This window comes from Diabrotica undecimpunctata, chromosome 1 (genome assembly GCF_040954645.1).
Source record: "Diabrotica undecimpunctata isolate CICGRU chromosome 1, icDiaUnde3, whole genome shotgun sequence".
Taxonomy (NCBI): domain Eukaryota; kingdom Metazoa; phylum Arthropoda; class Insecta; order Coleoptera; family Chrysomelidae; genus Diabrotica; species Diabrotica undecimpunctata.
In genome coordinates this window covers 21,787,487-21,811,687 of record NC_092803.1, presented here as the reverse complement: position 1 = coordinate 21,811,687, position 24,201 = coordinate 21,787,487, and the positions used below count along the sequence as shown (strand labels likewise).

At 34.8% G+C, this 24,201-nt stretch overlaps 1 protein-coding gene across 2 annotated transcripts in view; it reads left to right on the top strand.

The window, feature by feature from the left end:
* hh (hedgehog signaling protein) overlaps window positions 1-24,201 on the top strand; it is a 262,519-nt gene that overhangs the window by 216,751 nt on the left and 21,567 nt on the right. For both annotated transcript variants that reach the window (XM_072538884.1, XM_072538889.1), the window contains exon 4: window positions 17,318-17,579. In XM_072538884.1, the coding sequence (XP_072394985.1) occupies window positions 17,318-17,579 (262 nt within the window). The remainder of the gene's footprint in view (window positions 1-17,317; window positions 17,580-24,201) is intronic.

The window sequence follows — 24,201 nt, the reverse complement described above, 5'->3', positions numbered from 1 at the left end:
TGCGACTATTTTGAATTATCGCTAGACACTAGACAGACAATTGTTCACTATACTATACAGCATACGAAGTACGAAAGGAAATGGCTTTAGTAATGAAAATATAAAACAAGTAATTTCTAAAATGAATTTAAAAAAATCCTTTTATAATCTTGTTTCTTAGTATTAATAAGAATCCACAAGGAAACTGAATTCCTTTAGTTGGCTGTATACTATGAATCACAAAAATGGTTATTAAAAAAAATCCTTTATAAAAGGTATATTAATATAAAAAAAACCTATCGGAGTGTATCATGGAACGGAACGTTTTTAGAATAACTATTTCATTATCAGTGCTGTCCTAAAATAAGTATTACCACATTAATTAAAGCAAACGTGAAAGTTAAGACAAAGTTTGACCAATGTTGTAACAAAAATGTGGTCTATTACTTACTGGATTTACATGTTTAAAGTCGCTAAATACTTGGTCAAAAACGACTCTTTTATAACCATTAGGTAACAAATTCCCACAGTGTGGTACCTGGCGTGAAAATGTCCACCCATTGTACCCATGTACATCCATTTGTACTTTAAAGAGCAAAAAGAAGCCACTTTAATTAGACGTTAAACTGTGCATTTGTAGTTTAGTGTGTAACTGTACTAAAAAAATAATTCCTGGAGAGTTTTGAAAGAGATTGGATTTAAGTTCAAAATAATGGAAGACAATATAAAAGCCTTGTGTAAAAGAGCTCGTGTCTAGATAGTTTTTAAAAACCTATAATAATTTTAGAAAATAACACGCTGCATTTTTTAATCAAGATGAAAAGTGGATTTTTGCTTAAGGCGGAATAAAATGGATTTAGTAGGACGAGAGTATAAAATTAATAAAACACACCAATAGTGTGATGCATATTATATTGAGCGGATCTTGTGTTTTCATCAAAATCGGCTGATTATTAGATGAATCCGGAGATGTTTGTGAAATGATTAAAAGAAAACTGCTTCCCAGTTTACATGAACCATCTGTTTGGGATAATGTCCCATACCATTCGGAAATTTTTATAAGCAACCAACATATTTTTGGATAGTACATAAAATAAAAAAATGGTTAACGACTGAAAATATTTACTTTCCTCAGGATTATTTCAAGCCAGAATTACTTCAGTTCAGAGCCAAGCGGAATAAAAAAGTAGTACATGAAATTATACATATATTGTGTTTAGATTCCTCCTTTTACCATTGCATATATTTGAAGAATAGGTAAAACTTACTACGATAACTATGTTGGACGTAATGATTGCAGTGATGCATCAGTTTTGGAAACATGACAAGAAGCATTGAATACTGCGACTCCTGCAATTTGGGAAAAAAGTGTGCGGAAATGTGAAAAGCTAATAGAAGAATGTTGGATGTGTAAAAATCTCATCGAAGCAATTAACCCAGTAATCATTAACAATCCAAGTAAAGATACCGACGACATTGTAAGGTAATACGTGTTTTATATTTTTATTAAAAAAATTTTGAGTCTTATTATGATTTTATCGGTAAGTACTTACCACTACAGTTTAGAAACAATAGAATTTGTAATTTTCTTTTATTTTCGCACTACTTTCTCTAAATGAATGTCAAAGTCATTATCAGTTAAAACTGATTTATTTTAGTTTGTTTTCGACAGCGTTTTAAATATTAAAAGATTTACTATTAACTTTTTTAACACAGGGGACTTTTGTCCCCTGACTTTTATCCCTAATTCAACATAGGGGCAAATTCGTGAGACATGAAAAATACTTTACGCGCAGTTTAGAAAACATCCTGTATATACTGATAACCTGAATTTAATCCTATTAGAAATAAATTATTCAACCTTTTATAATTTACTATCAACTACCTGTTGGGCCAGGAAATGCCTGATGCACAAAGTGCGGAAAGCAATAAATCACCATTATTCTGTTTGAAGAAAAGAATGTAATAAAATTAGAAACTAATCCTGATGTTGGTTACTTTTGACACGTTTCTGTAATATTTTGTTTCTTTACGAGTATAATCTTAGCAATAAACACCCTTATCATGGCGCCAAGCATTTATAAAAAGTGCCTAGCTTTTTGGTGGCAAACTTGTATTGATATTTGAGCATACTTTTATCAAAATTGTAAAATATTGTTATTTCTTAATCAAAAAACTATTAAAATATGCCACAAAAACCATTTTTACTTACTTTTAACAAAAGTGCCAACGCAATACAGTGTAAATTTACTAAAAACATTACGGTAATTACAGTAATGGAAATTAAAAATTAAATTTGATTCTTATAAAATTAAAGTGAATTAAATTAAGCTATAAACTTATAACAGTAATATTTGTGTTTTTAATAATTTAATTGCAAAATATTTAAATTAAATTAAATTAGTTAAATTAAATTAGATTCTCACAAGTCCATCTGTAAGAGAAGCTATAAGGCGGCGGCGTCTACTAAGTGCCTGCCACAGCGGCTTTATAATATTCAGGTACTGGCGTGAAGTTGGTCACTACATAACCTGAATATACTAAGTAGTAGTAGTATTAGTAGTAGTACTAATAAGTATTCTATTATCTACCTCTATTTTTTGTTATTATAGTCGGTTCACAATTTGTTGATAGCTCACTACAAGTTTAACCCTAATTAGAAAACTGAAATACAGAGAGGATAGGTAATACAAAATAAAGTAAAAACCAACCTAAAACTGACGGTTTAAGATGTTTTCGACTAACCCACCTTATATCTGAAGTAATACAATACCTTATAATCCTATTACGGGGGTATTTTGAATGGTTAGAGATGACCGACCAGTGTCGTAGAGTATATGATTGAAACATTTATTTGAACTAAATAAATAAATTTTTTAAATTGTACTTATGTAAATTGTATTTTTTAATAAAACTTATTTATTTTATTCAAAAATAAAAAGTTTCTTGCCATTTGTAAAAGATACATTTATTTAATTAAGGAAAAAGGCGCCAAATGTCGCCTGGCAAAATTTCCAATGTGTTTTAAATGCATCCATTATTTTCGAATCCGGCGAAAACTAATAAATATTTTTGAAAAATTTAAACGCAGAATGAAAGATTACATTATTACTCAGGGCAGAAAGTCCCTGAAAACTTCTACAATGTTTGTTTTAATCATATACAATGTCATGTAACAGGTGTGAAAATAAAAGAGGAAAATATAGTATAATTTTTAATTGAAAATATTGCTTGCAAAAGAAACTTTTTTTTATTTATTCTAATAAATATTTCATTCTGCCTTTAAATTTTTCAAAAATGCTTTTTAGTTTTCTCAGGATTTGAAAAAAAATGGATACATTTAAAACACATTGAACATTTTGACAGGCGACATTTTGCGCCTTTCCCCTTTAATACCTTACGATTACAACTACTACTACTATTACTTACCTTATATAATTACGATTAGAAAACTATTCAAATTCAAAATAAATAGGATCAACTTCGGAATCCGAGTCGTCTTGAGGGTTAATAATTAGCGGTTGTGTCTCTACGGTCGCATCAATTATGTTATCAAGATCCCACATTTTTTGTTCTTCTTCTATTACATGTCTTACTGCATCTTTCCAGTTTTGTTTTGTAATATGGATTCCAATTGGATTTATTTCACAGTGGTAGGGTGGAAGTCTAAAGACTGTGATGTTTCGCCTTTCCGCCATTTTGTCGACTACGTATTTCTTGAACTTAGATTTGTGTTGCCGGGTAATTTTTAGAAGTTCTGCTTTTACCATTCCATCTTCGTAAGGCAGATAGTTATTCCGCAGCCAGTCAAGAATATCCTGTTTCTTTCTACTAGTCGTGAACGAAAAGGTGCATTATCTAATACTATAATTGAATTTGGTGGTATGTGTTCAATCATCTGCTCAAAATACTCTTCGAAAACATCAGCTGTCATCTCCTCGTGATAGTCTTTTGTGCTTTTGGACTGAAATTCCAACAAACCATGCTTAACAAATCCTTTTTCACTGCCAATGTGAGAAATTATTAATCTACTGCCTTTACCAGAAGGTGGGGAGATACCAGTAGACCAACCTTCCATAAAGGCTTGCCTGGAGCTTAATATATTTTTATCTGACCAAATTTTTTTTAGAGTATGACCTGAGTTTACCCACGTTTCATCCTGGTAGAAGATGGGCCTGCCTTCAGCCCGGAATTTTTGTATGGATCTTAGATAATTTCTTCTCCAATATATTATCTCCTCCCAGTCAATCAAAAGTGACTTTCGGTCTGATTTCTCCCACCGGAAATTTAATTCTTTTAAAACTTGCCACAATTTAGTTCGTCCGATATGAGACAAATCCGGGTCGTCTCTAACTTCTTGTAAAATTTTGTTTAGGTTTGGTATTTCTTTTTTGAAAAAAAAATCCATGAATTTTCCTTCGAATACCATTTTTGGCAAATTCATCAATTTCAATAGGCTTTTTCCCTCTCTTTAAGTGTTCTTTTGTGTTTGGTTTAGCTATACCGTGTTTGTTTCTTTCTGATAGGAACCTTTATATAGTTGACTCTCCTACGCCAGTCATGTTGGCACAACTTTCGACTATGTTGCGAACAGTATTTGTGGGATTCTGAGAAACCAGAGCATCGTGAACATTCAGGACAATAGTCTTCTCTCTTGGTGAATCGACAGACTTACTGACTGTACGCAACAGTACCGGTGTAAAACTTGATGGTGAAGCCATCACAAACAATCCAACAAAACGAGCACGAGCGAAACGTACGTATATGTTCGTAGGTATATGGAATAAAAAATCACTCACGCACTGCATATAATTCGCAAAAGAAATATTCGAGACGCTAATTACTGCCGTAGACGCGGAAACACCGACAAGCCGTAAATTACATGTGATCAAAAACGTACTAAACAAAAAAATTGTTTTCGTTCGTAATAACTTCACCCTTTCAAGTTAAGTTTCGAATATAATTATATTATTAAAAATCTGGGGAATTCCATCCCAATTATCTTGCAACGAATAGTACCTTCAGATATGAATTCCAGGTTTTCGAGTAAAGTGATTAAACGCGAAGTATAATATTGAAATATCCAAAGAGATAAGGTATTCTTATTTACAAAATTGTTAATGGTTAAATTCTTATTTTTATTAATATAATATAATAACCAACATTAGTCGTGAAAGTTTTAATTGTTTTTTTGCTAAATATATTAGTATTAAAATATTATCAATATTATATATAACAGTATTAACACATTATATTATTATTTAATGAATAAACACCTTAGGAACGCCTATGATTTACGACCGTTTTATGAGTTTGAGGCACATTTCGTGCTCTCAACAATTTGTGAACGAAGAATAAATTATTTCAACATCATCATACTTTTTGCACAATTACAGAAAAAAATGTTATGGGGGCAGTTATGGGACGTCAAACTCTTCATTTATGTGTATCCCATAGTGCTCTATAGTGTTTAAGGCCAGGCTTTTAATAAGCCACGCTGTATTATAGAGGAATTGGGAAGATTACGATGATGACGAAGAATTTTTGCCTCCAGTTAGTCTTTAATTGCTTGTTCTAGTTCAAGATGAGTTTCTTTCAATTTCTGGATGTGACTACAAATCACAACACTGTTTGTTGACAGTTCATAAACCAATCCCATTTCATTTGTATTTACTCTACGCGACAATGAATCAATCACTATCAAATTTCACTATAACAACTTCTCACTATCTACAAAGGATATACACACAAATAAATTCAAAATTTATAGAATTACTTGACACCTCTTCAGTCATTACAACTTTTATTGGTCAATATTTGTTAATAAATATTGATTGTGAATAGAGACATGATCAACTGCATCTATAGATTGATTCGAAACTGTGGGATCGAATGATCCCTTCTGGCTGGATCTCTTGAAAATAAATAGGTAAAGCGCATTAATGAATTATAGACTTTATGTCGAATGAATGATATATAGTATATAGAGTATGGAGAATGTAATATCATACAGTGAAAGATATATAGTATTTAAATATCCGTTCTTTCTTACTGATTCATTCCTAAGTGATTCCATCCATTGTACCCTGCAAAGTTAAGTACAAAAATATTCTTAAAGTATTCAATTTCTTGATACTTTCTTACATAAGCTCAAACTTTACTTTATTGTAGGTATTTTATTTATTTTTCAATAAATGAAAAAATTATTTGTATTACTTATTCATTGATTCAAATTAGAGTTATTTAGAACTTGTACTCATTTGATGGTCAGATCAGTCCAAATTCTAGCCTATGCAGACGACGTGGACGTTATAACAAGAACTATGGCGAGAACTGCGGAAATCCTAACCGAGCTAGTAGCAGCAGCAGAACGAATGGGGTTACAGATAAATCAAAATAAAACCAAATTCATGGCGACTAACACAAACACAAGAGCTGGAAATGTTTACACAAATTTAATCATCAATAACCAAAACTTCGAAGCAGTCAAAGAGTTCATATATCTAGGGACATCGGTTAACCCAAATAATAACACATCTGAGGAAATAAAAAGGCGAATAATAATTGCAAACAGGTCTATCAAAGTACTTAGCTAACAAACGTCTGTCTCAAAAAACTCGTATAAGGCTGTATAGAACACTGATAGTCCCCGTTCTCACATATGGATCAGAGGCATGGACGCTAACGAAAACAGATGAATCCGCTCTATCCATTTTTGAAAGAAAGGTGCTACGCAAGATATTCGGAGCGGTCTGGGAGAACGGAATATGGAGGCGTAGATATAACTTTGAACTGCAGAATATCTACAAGCATAGGTTTGGTGGTAAAGATATTACCACTATAATTAAGCGAAACAGCCTGCAGTGGACAGGACATGTAGCCCGGGCCCCTGAATCGAACATGATAAAAAAGATTCTAACAGCGCAACCCGTGGGAATGAGAAGACGGGGTAGACCAAAGCTGAGGTGGATGGATGGGGTAACACAAGATGCGGAGAAGATCGGAGTCGGCAACTGGAAAATGCAAGCAAGGGACAGAACAGAATGGCGTAGAAAGCTTGAGAAGGTCGAGGCCCTCTAAGGGCTGTAGCACCAAGATGATGATGATGATGACACATTTGATGGTATTAATAATATTTAAAGAATTCTGCTAAAACTGTGCTATTAATGTATTCTAGTATCCTTTATTAGTAGCTTTTCTTTAGGAATTAAGAAATACTTTGAGTCAGTGATTTAATAATCCGTTCCAAATCTTTGTTCATCTCTACTCGAGGGTAATACCCAATAAAGCCCATTTTTTTACGCCAACAAAGAACGTTATATTATCCTAACAAGCTTTTCCTATCGGAAATATTGTACTATCTTTTATCAACACGAGTCGGCAAAAAAAATTGTCTACACCTAATCCTAATTTTTCACGTCTCCTGATAAGGAACAGGCGACGAGGTTGGGATCAAAGGATGTTGCAAATAAGAGCAATTCCAGTGGCGGGTACAATAATTGAGTGTAATGTAATATAATATTACACGATATTCTATCATAGGTCGTAGTTCTGAAAATAAAGAACCTCTTCATTCATTTAACTGTCTCTACACATTTTATGGCGATTTGGTAAACAACTTTTTGGATAATATATCAGAACTTCCAAGTTCCATGTCGATAACTTTAATGAGTAGATTGAACCTAACATTGGTTGAACAATTTCAAAGAGATACTGTTCAACTTTTAAAACCTCATATTATTCTACTAACAGAAACGTTGCTTAATTATTCTATCCCCAATGCTATCGTAAATATCGATAATTTTACTATATTTCGTAGAGCCAGAGATATTCGTCGAGGGGGAGGCGTATGCATTTAATTAGCAAATTAAATGACTAATACTTTTTCCTCTACTTAATACCAATTTACTTGCATATACCGACCTCCCGATACAGTACTTACTCAGGATAATATACTCATTGACAAACTTAAGGAATTATCATCCCTTAAAAATTTCATTGTTGTTGGTGATTTCAATTTTCTAGAGATTAGCTTGTCCATTATTTCCAATACTAATACTATCAATTCCCAAAATTTGTTTAAACACTTAATCATGAACTCAAATTTAATACAACTGATAACTGAATCTACAAGGTTCACAGCCAACAATCATCCTTCAATTTTAACTTATTTTTCACAAATTAGGTTCAGTTAATTTCTACACTAGAAGTGCCCTCTCATGCGTCTTTTTGACCACTCGCTTATTACTGCTCACTGAAACTCGAACTTCAGATGCTAACGCACACCGTGGTAATTCGCAATGATCAAGTGCTCTTCAAGTCAAATCGTAGGTATTTCATTATCTCCTTGAATCTATTCCTGCTCATAGTTTGTTTGAAAACAGTTGGTCACCATACATTGGACCACAAAAGATCATTCTCCAAGTGACTCATATTATAGACACCACAAGCATAAAGCAAGGCAATAAATTTGCGACGTCATACTCCGATGGAATCAACACACTTTTGTCTTTAACTGGAAATAAGGAGATCAGCGAAAGCAGGAACTGAATTGTATGGAGTAGATCGTTTCCCGCTACGTGTAGATCGGCCAACTCTTCTAGGTATTCTACCACGTGTGCCGGAACCTTGCATAATTATTTGTTGATTCGCATTATATTCGGTGGATGATGCAGAGGATGTGCTCGAGACGGGTAATTCAAGCAAAGGAATGCTGAAATATAGTAAAACCTCGATATAACGGACTACTTGGGGGGACGGGGTGTCCGTTAAAGCCGAAAGTCCGTTATATAAAAATATGTTTAAAATAAATCGAAAAAACTTTTTTTTAAATATGTACGTATTTAGATGTATATAAAAAATTCAAAATACAAACAAAATTCTATTTACTTGACTTCGAACATTCGTCGTGAAGTGACGTTGCTGTTGATATCGACGCGCTTGCTGTCGGTAATCCAGTTTTGAAAAAGAAACCAGGTTTCGTTTGCACTTTCGATGTTTGCTGTTTTTTTATGATCAACTCACTAAAATTATGAAAATGCGTAGAACACAGTTGAAGTTCTTTATCTGATGAATAATCAATAACTGTTAATAGATCGTCGAGATGCGATCTTACCTCTGATAAACTTCATTTTTAGTAGTCTTGTTTTGTCACCTTCTTCGGTATCATCACTTCTATCCTCATTTTTTAGGTTCATAACTTCATCTGCTATTTCACTTTCAGTCATGGTGTTATACCTTCCTCAGCTATATGTTCTTCGGCATTATTATGTATTGTCCTACAGATATCAGTAACTTCTAACCCTTCTAAATCTGTGTATGCATCTAGGCCATCAAACAAATCCTTCCAACCATGTTTCATTGTTTGCTCTTTCACCTCCTCCCATGCTGCAGCAAAATTAAAAATTGTTGACTTTAAATTGTAATTTGCAAGGTACGCTGCCCTCTTGTATCTTCTACATTATTTCCATCGATCAATACAACTATTACATCCTCTAAAAACTTTCTGCGATATATTCGTTTGGCTGCCAAAATTATTCCCTGATCCATTTGTTGAATAAGCAATGTTGTATGTTTTGACAAAAACATACAGCTAAAGTTGCTAGGTTTACGAGATTTACCAACCATTACAGGAGTCAATCTATGCGATCCATCGGCGTTGGCACAAAGCCGAGATCCTCTTCTTGCTGATGTTTCTTCCAGAATTAGATTTTTCATATTTGGAGGCTTGTGTGCTTTCAGGCAAAGTACGCCATAACAAACCAGTTTCGTCAGTACATATTGTAAATCTGAGATTCTAATAGCATTTCGTTACTTATAATGTTCTATTAATTTTTAACTAAAAGGTTCTATTTCTTCTTTTGGGGCAGTTGAACCTTTACCGTAAATTCTTTTATTCATGATTCCGTGCTTTTTGCGAAAGCGCTAGAGCCATCCATCACTTGCTCTGAATGGTATGTCCATATGATTTGCTAATTTAATTGCATCAGATTTCAATTCGACTCCCCTGACTGGGACTCCTCTAGAAAGTTGTTGGCCGTACCATTTTAAGATTGCTTCTTCCAGTGAAGTTTTACAAGCCAATTTCATTCGTTTTCTGAGATTGCTGTTCTCTCCTACATCACACATGAATGCAAATTTATTTATTTTGTTTTTGTTTTTTTTTATGTCCAAAACAGTTTGCTTTTTGATAGGGTAGTATTGCGAAAATTTTAACTTACTTACTGGCGTACACTAAATGTGTATTATGTATATACTAAATGTTATTATTTCAGGGAATCCCCTAATGATATGTGATAATCTCACTTTCTGTCTCTTGCCTACAAATGTGCAAATTTATATCTCATGTGTGTATTTTTTGTTTCTCTAACAAATTTATTTTTCAGCAAAAAAATATATACATATTACTATTAGAAATGACACTTACGCTAGATTTTGCTGAAATTCTTTGTAAAATACAGTGGTATGGGACGGGTTAAGCATGTATAATATTAACAGTACGTTTTTACTTTGTTTTATATTTGACCGGATTTTTTGTCCGTTATATCCGAAGTCCGTTAAATAGAGGTCCGTTATATCGAGGTTTTACTGTATTTGAAAAGTCTAAATTAAAATTGATTGTGGGATGTTACATATGCAGCACCAACTCCTGTTTTTCCAACAATTTTCTCCATGTTTTTCTTGAGTGAATTGTTTTGAATGAACGAAAATTACTCAGTTCAGTTCAGTTAAAAAGTTCAAGCCAACGTTGCCACTCTAATCTTTGCTTTTTACCTTTCTTAAAAATGTATTCCTTTTTACATTTATTTCGCCTACCTTTACATTTCCCCGTATGCGAACCCACCCACTGCAGACAAATAGCATTTCTCCGACAATCTGACATAACCGCATGAATTGATACATTCATTCATCACCTCCAGTCTAAAAATAGGGACGTAATAAACACCTAAACAAATATTCTACTGAACCAGATTACACGAAAGTAATAAACAATAATTGTTAGAGGTTGTTGTCCTTTTGCGATACAACTTGAGTATGAGTAAGTACTTGAACACAATAATCGGCCAGATAAGAACTCCAAGCTGAGCCGTGATCGACGTTTATCACAGTGACGTAGAACATTCAAGAATGCGAAGATTGACATAAAATGAATAAGCAAAAATTTATTTAGATACATTTAATTATGTGTTTAATTTGTTAATTTTTTTCTTGGAATTTGTGTTATATAAATGTCTGACCCACAAAACTGTGGAGTACCCACCTGCAGAAAAATCCCTTTCGGTACGAACTGATCGATTCTTCGCCAACCACCCCCCGCGTTGCTAACAATAATAAATCCAAATCACACCGAAAACATACTTTTAAGCCCCAATTGAACGTTTATTTTGTTGTTTACTTGTATTTTAGGTAAACAACGACGTTGTGAGTGACGTACGTGAAATCAATTTCCTTCAGTTGAAAGAACCCTCCACTGTAGGGTCGACGAATGGGTACTGATAATAGGATTCGTCATACCTTGCAAGGTACTATCTAAACTACTTTACCTTTTCAAGAATTGAATGCTGTTATTTTTTCTCTCTGTTGCAGTTCTTTGAAAAGGAAGTTAGCAAGTCAAGAATTTCATTCATTGTTTGATTTGCTTTCGTTTTGTCGTGTCGGTGAATCGAAAAGCGTTAAATCTGATTTGCGTACCGTTTTTCAATAGTCAAAGGATACAAGTTAAACAAATAGAACAAGAAGTGAACAAGTGAATGACATAAAAAACAGAAAAACAAATATTTCGAGAGTAACAGTAAATATTAGTTTTTTATGCAGCAAAGTAATTAATTTCAAAAAAGCATTTTTGTTTAACTTAAAATTTGAACGTTGCAATCTTTAATAACTTGCCCACAGGATTGCCCACCTAGAACTATAGTAACAAGGTTAGGAGGTTATCAATAAAAGGCTTCAACGTACATATTTTTTATCTGATGGAAGATAATGAAAAATTGGGGTGATAATATAGTATTTGGGTATATTTGAGCTGTAAACAAAGCTATATAAAAATTAAAATAGGAAAAGATATAACTGCTTCTTTTATATTCGTTATTTCAAAAGTGTATGAATGGTTGTTTCTCCAACTCCAGTCATGGAGTATAGCAGTTGGCGGATCCAGAAATTTTTGTCGGGGGGGGGGGGGGTCTTAAGGGTGATTTTGATATTGGATTTAGATTTTTGCACCTTTCAGTGGAGTAGCTCATCCCCAGGAATTTTTGTCAGGGGGGGGGGTCATGGGTCTTGAGGGTGATTTGGATATAGGATTTAAAGATTTAGATTTTTGCGATTGATATGATTTTTGCCTCATGTAAGGGAACCATTTTCTCAATATTATTTTAAGCGATATATTAAACCAATATTCTATGGGTGCACAGAAGGGTACAACAATAAGGGGTCTTAAACTTAAACCAAAAAAAAAAATAATTTAAACCCATATACTCTATGACAGTAAAATCAAGTTTTCTAATACTTTTAAAATAGAATCTGGAACTTTTCCATTATTTTGCACGACTCTTTTCCACTTTTGAATCCACAGTCACAACTCTAGTTCTACTGTGGAATATGCAGTAGATGGTCCAATAATATCGTTGAAGGTGTCAACAATTTTTTTTAATGCAACTTTATCTTCTGGTGTGTTATCAGTTTTAGGTAAACCAACTCGAAGATTAAATAGATTCATAACTTTCGGTGAAAGTCGTTCTTCTATCAGTTAAGATATTGTCTAAAAGGGGTACATAAATAGATCTTCGGAAATATTCTTCGTAAGAGTTAGCAGGTTGGTTTTGACGACAAGTTTGACGAAAAACTATATGTGACATTTTCAATTTAATGTTTAGTTGTTCAGCTATTTCCTTTACTTCATAGTAAAGTTTGCTTAAAACAGATTCAGCATTTGATCTTTTATTTTGAACAATGCATTTAGTGTCCTCTATGGCCTCAATAGCCTTCTTCAAATCTAATTTTGGTGACTGAATTAAATCTAGATGTCAACAGTTTCAAGCAGTTTGGTCGGTTAAAGAAAATAAAGATAACCCCGAAGGATAAAGTGGAGAAAAGAGAGACGTGAAGTTAGCGCAACGATAGCAATGAATCAATGTGAACAAGGGTTAATAAGTAATCATATATTATAGAAGCTGATGGAAAATAAAAACGGGAAGCCAGTAATAATAATAATACATCTTTTATACGAACATAAAAAAAAACTAAACACTGACTCAAGAAATTTTATTATGTCAAAAAACGACATAAACTTTTTAAATTTCTCTGGGTATTAATTTAACTACAACTCCATTCAACTGAATCAATGAACTATTAGAATAAAATGAATAACATTGGGATAAATTTGCATTCGACTGTCTCATTAAGCGGTAGGCAAGAGAAGAATGTGTTATGTCTACGTCTGTACCCATATTTCATTGACTTATCGCTAATTTACAGTCGCATTAAATTACCATCATCAGTTATTTAATTGATTACGAAACGTTTTCCGAGCCGCCGGGAAATGTAAACAAAGGTGAGTTCAAACAACTTCAAATTATTGTTTGTTTTGAGTTGAAGACAGTTATTTTATTTGGTGCGGGAAAATTAAGCGAAAAATATTTTAGAAAATGTTTAAAAAAACAATAAAATGAGATCTCTATTATCTAAGACTGAATGAACAGTATTGGGTTTATAAGACACCGTATGAATGTGAAAACTAATTGCGCGAAACCTTAATTACAGTAGGGAGATCTAAATGAAAGGAAGAAATATATGTGGTGTGGAATGCGAGAGGAAAATTCCAATAAAATCTTCGTAAGAGTAAGTCCGGGGTAGATGGCCGTGGTTTTTGTTAGACACTGCAAAAACTAGTGGTATTTATTTCGAAATTTTTATTTTAAACCAGTCTTTAATAATTTAAGTATTAAAAGAACACAGAGTAATTGAAAAATTGTAATCGAATAAAATTAAAATAAAAAATAAAAAACAAAGCCGTTGATTGTTCATCTGTTCGATGACATCCGGGAGAGATGGTCACGGTGGTTAGGGATGGTGGCCAATAGTTCAGTCCACTTTTTTTTAATTTCTGCTTTCATTCTCTTCTCTTTTTCTAGCCACTTTAGACCATATGTTGTCAAATTCGAGATAGTTTTCATGAACTCAAAATGAACAAAACAACTTGTAACCAGTCCTCAATAAGTTGAGAAGCGTAATAATTTTCGCTACACCCAGCACAGTTGTCTGAATCGTAGTGTATTGGTTCTTCTTTGTCCTCACTGCCTTCTGAAATCTTTCGAACAGCCTTTCGCTTGCTAGCTACCATAATCTTTAAAGTCTTATTCTCTTTTTGTGCTTTTAAATTTTCTTTTTTAATTTTTATCTTCTCTTCTTTGGCATTGTTTCTTGTTCTTTGGCTTTTCCTAACTCTATATGACATTCAGAAGTTAAAAAAAGTCCACGTGCTTTGCCAGTTTTCTAACTTCAATAGCTCTATGTGATATTGGTGAAATGTCTTTCAGAATTTGAGAGAGTGAAATTTCTTTTTCCACAATATCAATTTTCATTTAATTTGTAGCTTATCGTAAGTCTTGGGCAGCTAGAAGTATTAGTGGGTTAGTGCAGATTATTTTCTGTGCAGCAGATGGCATTTTAAATGTACTAGTATTGCTTCAAACATATACGTTTCATTGGCACAGGGTATTGGATTTACAACAGGGGATAATATGGGTGAACTTGAGACTGTGGATAAGCTTTGACATACAGTTGAATTAGGTGCTATGTTTATCAAGCTGTTAAGAAAAGCGTACCACGGTATTACAGCTATGTTAAAAGTAAATGCTTCCGTATTTATCCAAGTCTTACTTCGCAACATGCCAAAACATGGTCTTGTGATTCGCCTACTAGAATTTTGTTTCATCCAAAGTCTGCATTGTTAGTAAAAATGACATTTAAAAGATTTGATCACATATTTATCTAAAGGTTACAAATTATGCAACGTGTGACTTGGAATAGATAACAATGTGACATCATTAGCAACTCCACATGCTAACATTTCCACTGAAGTACAGTGGGTGGAATGGTCATCTAACAGCAGTAAAATTTTGTCCGGTGCCTTTCTTGGCACGAAGTTGGTTTTAAGTCATTTCAAAAAGAATACAAGCAGGTGGTAAAAAAGTTCCCTCGACATTGAAATATTCAATAACAGTTATTGTTTCTTTTTTTCTCTGTAGAATTTATCGTAGATACAGCTTTTGATCCTTTTTCGGCTAAAACCGGGCAATTATTTAATTGCAGACCTGATTCATCCATATTAAAAATACAGTTTGCTTTTCCCATAAGATCATTATCTGCAAAATCTGCTCCAATAACTTAAAATAAGCGTCAATTTCTATTCTATTTAAAGCTTGAGATCTAGCTTATCAAACTCATTCAGATTTTCGTAATGAAATATCAGGGTTTCTTCTTAAAAACATTTGCCAATTATTTTGTTAAATCTGTTAGGTATGTTTAGTCGCCCTGTAAAATGAAATGTTATTGTCCTGACATCATCAATGATCAATAGTCAATGGTAAACCATTACTGTGCATGGTTTTTATATAAATAACAAGTTTTTGTTCAGTTCGTTTTCCAAGAAAATCCCATAGGTCCTATTTGTTATCATTGTCATTTTTGTATCTTCGTTTCAATGTTTTACATAAGTTTTAGAAGCCGAGTAGATTGTCATTTCTCCATTTTTAACAGAATGGAAGTGATTCTTCTGTTCAGTTACCGCGCCCTGTAATTGTTTTTCTCTTGTAGACATTCGGCATAAGCAATTAAATAGAGAAAGATTTAATTAAAAATAAAAAATGAAATTTATAATAACATAATAACATCTTTATCGAACTGCGTATGACGATCTCTCCTTATTTCTCCGGCAGAGATGGCCATATCGGATTATACGTGAACCTCTGCATTACTTACAATTTTGAGGTTAGAATGCTATAAATAACATACTAAACACGATAAAACGTAAAAACTCTAAGGTTCCATTCTGACATCACTTTGAAGCGTCTTTTTCAAGCGTTCTACGGTGATGTTCAAACACTTTTATTGATGTGCTATACATACATACATATATATATATATATATATATATATATATATATATATATATATATATATATATATATACATATACATATATATATATATATATATATATATATACATATATTATATATATATATATATATATATATAATATATACTAAATATATATATACTAAATATTTGCTCTTGACTTCGGTCAAAAGTATTTTTAGAATTTTTGGTTTATTCCAAAAAAACTCGATGTTCATGATAAAATCTAGAGTCCTAAAAAATACTAACCATAGGTAAGTTTCTACCTTAAACACCTAATTAGTCAAATTAATTAGGAGCCAATTAATGAACACGGGTGCTAAACATGGTGTGAACATGAGGGAGAGACTTATAGTACAAGAAATTAAGACCATTTTGATGAATAAAATCAATTAAATTAATAGATATAAAGAAGATAGAAACAGACACTTTGCTAATAAAAATTGTACAGGGTTAAATAAAGTGAAAATGATTTTATTTATTTAGCTATGCACATGATTAATCCAAAAATAGTGAGAAATGGAATTCGAGAAAACCGAAGACCAAAATGGTTCTACACTAATAGCAAAATAAGGACAAAATTACGCAAAAATGAAAAGATTGTACAAATAAGTCAACATGTATAAAAAAAATGTAAACAAATGGTCCAAAAAATGTAGAAATATATACACATTTTATATACAGAGATATAAAAAAATATATAGAAAAATACTAGTACATATTATACATTTCTTGTATATTTTGTACATTTTTTTTTAAATTTTTGTACGATTTTTTTAAATTTTTACATATTTTATAAACAATTTTAGTTACAATTTACTGAAAAGTTACAGTAATCTACCGAAAAGCGAAAACAACGAAATATATTATTTACCCTTTAACAACCTTAAAATCAAAGAAACGAGTATTAGTAAGCATTAAGCAAAACGCAATCACTTTCTTGTTAACTGCCATAATTCAGGCAGGGTTGGATTAGAAAATTTAGTCTAACCCAAGCTTCGCTATTAGTTAGTGTTTCCCTAAACTACATAGCACTGTTTCAAAATCATTCATTCTTTGAACGCTGTTGCGGATTTATAAGTTTCATTAAATCCAGTAAGCATTTGTATGTGATTAAACAGTTCTATTTGGTGTCTTATCTGCACTGAATGGCACTTAACAGATCATACTCTTTATTAATCGATTCTCCTTTCTTTTTCAGAGATGCAAAGAAAAGCTCAACACCCTCGCCATCTCGGTGATGAACATGTGGCCCGGCGTGAAGCTCCTCGTGACGGAGGGCTGGGACGAAGAGGGGTACCACACTCCCGACTCGTTGCACTACGAGGGTCGGGCCGTAGATATCACTACCTCCGACAGGGACCGGTCTAAGTACGGAATGCTCGCCAGGTTGGCCGTCGAAGCGGGCTTCGACTGGGTGTACTACGAGAGTAGGTCCCACATACACTGCTCCGTTAAGTTAGGTGAGTTTGATTTTTTTTGGGATATTCGGCAAGGAGTTTTACGTGAGGCCCTATAATACATCCTTCGATAAGTGTTGGAAATTATTAAGTATTTAGTCTTAATGCTATAAATCTTCCAACCGCTGTGTGCAAATTTTGTATCGTATTATTTTAATACGCAATCCATGTAAATAATTGATAACAAAGGTCTAAGCAATGCAAGAACATCAAAATGACACTTCAAGACGTAACTGAATAATACCTAAAATAACAGACAAAACAAACAAAATCAGCCCTAGATGATAGAAAAGATATTATTGATGAAAGAAAAGTGATAATATAGACGAAAAACGAAATAGTGTATATAAATATATACCATAAATAAAGAGGTAATAATAGAAGCAGCTATTGTTACGTTCCAAATTTAAAGTAGAAAGTCCCACCTCTATTTTATCAAAATTTAAATAATTCAGGACGTGTAAGAGCGGTTGCCTATAATATATTATAAGCAAGGTGGCGAAAATAAAATTAGTAATTTTTAAATAGGGGTAATGTCTGGCAAATTGTGCTGAAGTTAAGGGAACACGTCCTCTTTTTTGTGAAGAAACTAATTTAGATCGTTCTTTCTAGAGTTATCTTGGAAGAATTGGGATCATAAAATTGAAATTTTTGAATCTCGGTATTATTCGGTGACCTCCGTGTGTCAAGTTGTCAAGTGTTCGGAAAGACGACGGAAAGAAAGTGATTCCAGATTTGACGGTGTTACTGAAAGGTTGGGCTGAATTAGTTGAAGAGTTTCGTAGGGAGTACCTGTCAGCTCACCATGGGGAAGCGCTTTTTGAAGAGCTTCGGAGGAGAACTCAGCATTCGTCTGAGACTATTGGAGTTTACTTGGCAATAATGAATAGTTACTTTAATCGCTTGCGTTGTCATGTTCCAGAGGAAGTTAAATTGTCTATAGTTATTAGGAATTTGCATCCGTTCTATCAAGATAGATTACGTGATCCTTTGCCAGCTACCTTGGAGGAACTTCGTGTTCTATGTCGCAGTATGGAGGAAAGACGTGATTGTATTAGGAACTATGTTGAACCGAATAGTAGGAAAATGAATACTTTGGAAAAGGACCTAGCTTATATCAGTGTGGATGCTGAAAGTTTTAGTAGTGTTAGTGAGGGTCCTGTTGCTTCATCCGAATCGGAGTCCGCTAGAGGAAAGTTTAGGACTTTAGTCTGTTATCGTTGTAATCAGTCAGGCCATAAGGCAGTAGGGTGTCTAATGAAGAAGGAGGCTGTTCACTGTTTTAAGTGTAAGAAAGAAGGGTTTACAGTCAGAACTTGTCCTTCGTGTAATTCGGGAAACGGAAGGAAGCGCACCTAACTGGTCGAAGAGGTGTTGCCGACGTTGACTCGACCAACCTACGTCCTATTTTAGACTTTATTTTACATCATTCCGAAGGAGATGAACGTCCATATTTGAAAGTTAAAGTCTTAGGAAAGGAAATTTTGGGATTATTGGATTCTGGTGCTTCAAAGACCATTGTAGGAAGAACTGGTTGGAAATTTTTACAAAACTTGGGTTTAGAGTTGGATACTTCGAAGAAGACCGTTTGTAGAGTGGCGAATGGTCAGATGTGTGAATCGTTGGGGGAATGTTTAGTACCTTTCATGGTTAGGGATCGCTTGCGTGTCTTGCCAGTATTAGTTATTTTGGACGTACCGCACATTCTGATTTTAGGATCTGATTTTTGGCGTGTTATGGGTATCGTTCCAGATTTGAGGCATAACGAATGGTATTTTTCGGACGCTCCAGCAATGGTAGGTTCAGTGGATCATCTCCGAGGTCAAACTATTTTGACCGATGCAGAGAAGTCGCAATTGGAGGAAGTTATTAATAGAAGTCGTGAACTAATGGGCACTTCTCTTGGTTGTACTGATGTCACTGAGCATGTGATTGTTTGTAAATCTGCACCCATAAAACAACGTTACTATCCTGTATCCCCAGTAATCCAAAGCCATATTGATAAAGAGCTAGAAGATATGTTGGCGAAAGGAGTAGTGGAGCGATCGAATAGTGCTTGGTCGTCCCCGATTCTCTTGGTGAAGAAAAAGGTTCCAGAAGGTGAAGAACCAAAATGGAGGTTCTGCGTAGACTATCGAAAGCTTAATGCCCTAACAGAGAGGGATGGCTACCCATTACCGTACATCTCTAATATTTTAAATAAATTGAAGAACGCGCATTATCTTTCCACCATAGACATTAAGTCGGCGTATTGGCAGGTACCTGTTGCTAAGGCTTCCAGGCCTTATACTGCTTTTACGGTTCCTGGTCGAGGTCTTTTTCAGTTTTGCAGAATGCCTTTTGGATTACATAATGCCCCGGCTACATGGCAGAGGTTGATAGATCGTGTCCTCGGTCCGGAGTTGGAACCCTATGTTTTTACTTACTTGGATGACGTGGTCATCGTGACAAAGTCTATTGAAGAACATGTAAGGATCTTAGAGGAAGTCTTTAGACGCTTGAGAGAAGCTAAGTTAACCGTTAGCTGGGATAAATGTCAATTTTGTAGACCGGAACTAAAGTATTTGGGTCATGTGGTTGATAGGAATGGACTACATGTTGATGGTGATAAGGTCAAGGCTATGCTACGTATCCCAACACCCACATCCGTCAAGGAAGTTCGTAGCATCATAGGCACATTTTCCTGGTATCGAAGATTTATTCCTTCCTTTGCGACACTACTAGCTCCAATTACAGCGATATTGAAGAAAGGAAGAAAATTCAATTGGACCCCGAGTTGTGAAGAATCTTTTCAGAAAATAAAAGAATGTCTAGTTTCTGCTCCGATACTTAATTGTCCTGACTACAATTTGCCTTTTGTTGTCCAATGTGATGCCTCAGGATATGGAGTGGGCGCCGTGTTATTGCAGCCAGGCCCGGATGGTGACGAAGTAATTAGTTTCCTGAGCAGATCACTAACGCGTCAAGAAAGGAATTTTTCCACGACGGAACGGGAATGTTTAGCTGTGTTATGGGCAGTCGAAAAACTGCGTCCTTATTTGGAGGGTGTTCCGTTTACGGTCGTGACTGATCACGCATCCCTCGTATGGCTTCAAAATTTGAAGGATCCTACTGGAAGATTAGCTCGATGGGCGGTAAGATTGCAACAATATGACTTTAAGATTGTGCATCGGAAAGGAAAAGAACATGTTGTCCCCGATTTGTTATCTCGGTCAGTTCCCGTGCTTGATATGGTTGAAGAGGTTGTACCGCTTCCTAGTGGTGATAGTTGGTATGATAAACTTTGTAGAAAAATCGAGTCTAATCCCTTGAAGTATCCTCAGTGGAGAATGTCTGGTGGCAAACTTTATAAATACATCCGTCCCAGTCATGGATTTTTGGTCGAGGAAGCGGACAATTGGAAGGAAGTCGTTCCTAAGGGTCAACGATTGGAAGTGCTGAAGTTGTGTCATGATAGTCCTTTAGCAGGTCATATGGGGATCCTGAAAACTTATAAGCGTATTAACGAGAAGTATTTTTGGCCGAAACTGCGGAGTGATGTGTCTCGTTACGTTGGACGTTGCTCACTGTGTGCCATGCATAAGGTGGAACAAGGTAAGCCCAAAGGCTTTATGACTCCTCAACCTAAAGCTACTCAACCATGGGAGATAGTAGCAACCGATCTTATGGGACCTTTCCCAAGATCAACTCAAGGCTATAAGTTTATCTTAGTGGTAATGGATGTGTTTAGTAAATTTTCTTTGGTATTTCCGTTGCGATCCTCAAAAGCCGTGCATGTCGTTAAGAAAATAGAAGAAGAAGTTTTCCTCGTATTTGGAGTTCCACGTCTGTTACTATGTGATAATGGTGTCCAGTATACTTCGGGTATTTTCAAGAAAATGATGGAAACCTATGGTGTCTCAGTTCGTTATAATGCGTTGTATCATCCACAGTGCAATCCATCTGAACGCTATAACCGAACCCTTAAAACAATGATGGCAACTTATATAGCTGACAACCATAGGAAGTGGGATGAAAATTTGGCCAAACTAGCATGTGCTACGCGCACTGCATACCACGAGTCGACTGGTCAAGATCCCTACTTCATAAATTTCGGTCGGAAGATGGTAGTGGATGGACGAGATTTTTCCCGAAAGGACAAACTCGGAGACCAGGAGGACGAAGTAGCTAAAATGGGATATAATCGATCGCGTGGACTCCAGGAATTATTTGTTGATGTTAGAAAACGTTTAGATAAAGCTTCGGCTAAGTGTGAGAAGACCTATAATCTACGGAGACGTCCAGAGGAATTTCAGCCCCATCAGTCAGTATGGCGGAGAAATTTTGTGTTGTCAGATGCCGCTAAATATTTCACGAAAAAGTTAGCTCCTAGATGGATAGGACCCTACTTCGTGAAGAAGAAAGTTTCCCCCTGGACATATAGTTTAGAGGATGAAAATGGCAAGGATCAAGGTATTTGGAATATTAAGGATTTAAGGATTAGTAACCCGACTGGTGATCCCGATAGGATTTAGGTCGGAGTAGAACGGACTAGCAAAGTTTTGTCTAGTCTAAGTAAATTCTTCTGAAATTGGTTGTATTTATTTTTTTTTGTTGTGTCCGTGAAGGATGACTGAGTGTTGGCTATGATCGGTTCTTAGGATGTATTTGGATGGTCAACCGATTCGTTTTTTTTTTGTGTTAGGTAGCCAATACGAAGTCGTAGGGTTGCGGTAGCCTTAATTTCTTTTGATTTATGGAATTGAATGTCACTTAGGTTTGGTCAGAAATATGTTGTCTTCGATGATATGGCGTTGGGATTTGTTTTGATGTTAGTAAGCCATTCTATTTAATTGGGATTTTTTCGAAGCCACATAATTATGTTTTGGTGAATCTTGTTGGATAATAGCTTAGTTTTGGATGATTCACTAAATTTCGTTGTATACGGATTTAAATTCTGAAAGACCTATCTCATTTTTATTTTAATGAACAATTGGAATTACACTACTGTTTCGGTAGATGTTTCTCGCAGTATCAGTAAGAGTCGAGTGGTGGAGAGTTTCTTATGGACTCATGTTATGCGAGGTATAGTGAAGTACTAGCGATGCCCCAGAGCTGGGAGGTCGCGAATAAGGGCAACATCCAGTAACCGACCAAATCAGTGTTGTCAGATTGACGTTGGAATTTGAAACTATTCTACTTGATCTCATACGATGAGAGATGACTGTTGTGTGGAAGTGGAGTAAGTGTTGTAAGTAAGTTGTTGCTTTGTGCGTGTGGTTTGAGATTGGTATGTCTTTCGTTGTCCAAGTACTTGCGCACGGTGAAGACGGTGTGGATGATGATTGTGTTGTGGACTTCGCTCGGAGTTTAGGTAGTGCGTCGCTAGCGCGAGGGAAAATTTTCTTCGTCTAGTTTTTCCTCGTAAATTTTCCTCTGGGAAAGGGAGGTGTTGTTACGTTCCAAATTTAAAGTAGAAAGTCCCACCTCTATTTTATCAAAATTTAAATAATTCAGGACGTGTAAGAGCGGTTGCCTATAATATATTATAAGCAAGGTGGCGAAAATAAAATTAGTAATTTTTAAATAGGGGTAATGTCTGGCAAATTGTGCTGAAGTTAAGGGAACACGTCCTCTTTTTTGTGAAGAAACTAATTTAGATCGTTCTTTCTAGAGTTATCTTGGAAGAATTGGGATCATAAAATTGAAATTTTTGAATCTCGGTATTATTCGGTGACCTCCGTGTGTCAAGTTGTCAAGTGTTCGGAAAGACGACGGAAAGAAAGTGATTCCAGGTTTGAGAGTGTTACTGAAAGGTTGGGCTAGATTAAAAACGGCATTTTTGTTTTTTTTGCTTTTGCTGCTGTTCCATGTGGGATCTGGACTAGTCCGAACCGTGTGGATATTCAAGGGGATTTGCTGCCTTCGTGGAAGGGTTTTTTTTGGAATATCCACAATTTCGCTAAAAAAAGCGGATCTACAGTACACGTGAATACCGGGAGTCGTATTTAGATCAAGAAATTAGCCTTAATCACGAGTCCAAATAGCCGGCTACGCTTCGGTCCAATTTGGGATATTTCAAACCCCTAATCTGGCTAAGAAGGGGTTGGTTGGTTTGTTTGTTTTTTTCTGCTTCTTCTTCTTCGTATTTTTCCATCTGGCTGTAATTTTCAACTTTTCAACATTGTCACACAAGTCTATGTACATCGGCAATCGTATGGGATTTTGGATTGAAGACACGCTGAACTATAACTGGAATTCCACGCGGTGAAGTATATGAAAATTCGAGGTATGGATCGATAATTAATTTTCAACGGAAGATTTAAGCGCCGTCTAATTTGGTTTGCGGAATACAATAGTTTTTTTTTTTAAAGATTATTTGCTGTTAGTTTTTATTTTCATATTTACAAATACTTTACTGATTTTTTTTTAAAGATAATTTGCGGTTTATTTTATTAATTCAATATTTACACATACCTATTTTAATTTTGTAAACTGCGTCTAAGGGGGGGGTTATATATTTGAGATTTATTTTTTTATATTATTTTCTGCGCACGCACTTGAGCTCACGTGGTGTCCTATTTGCGGTAATTATTTTTTTTGGTTGGTATTGAACCGCACACCCCTTAGCGTCCGGTACTTTTGA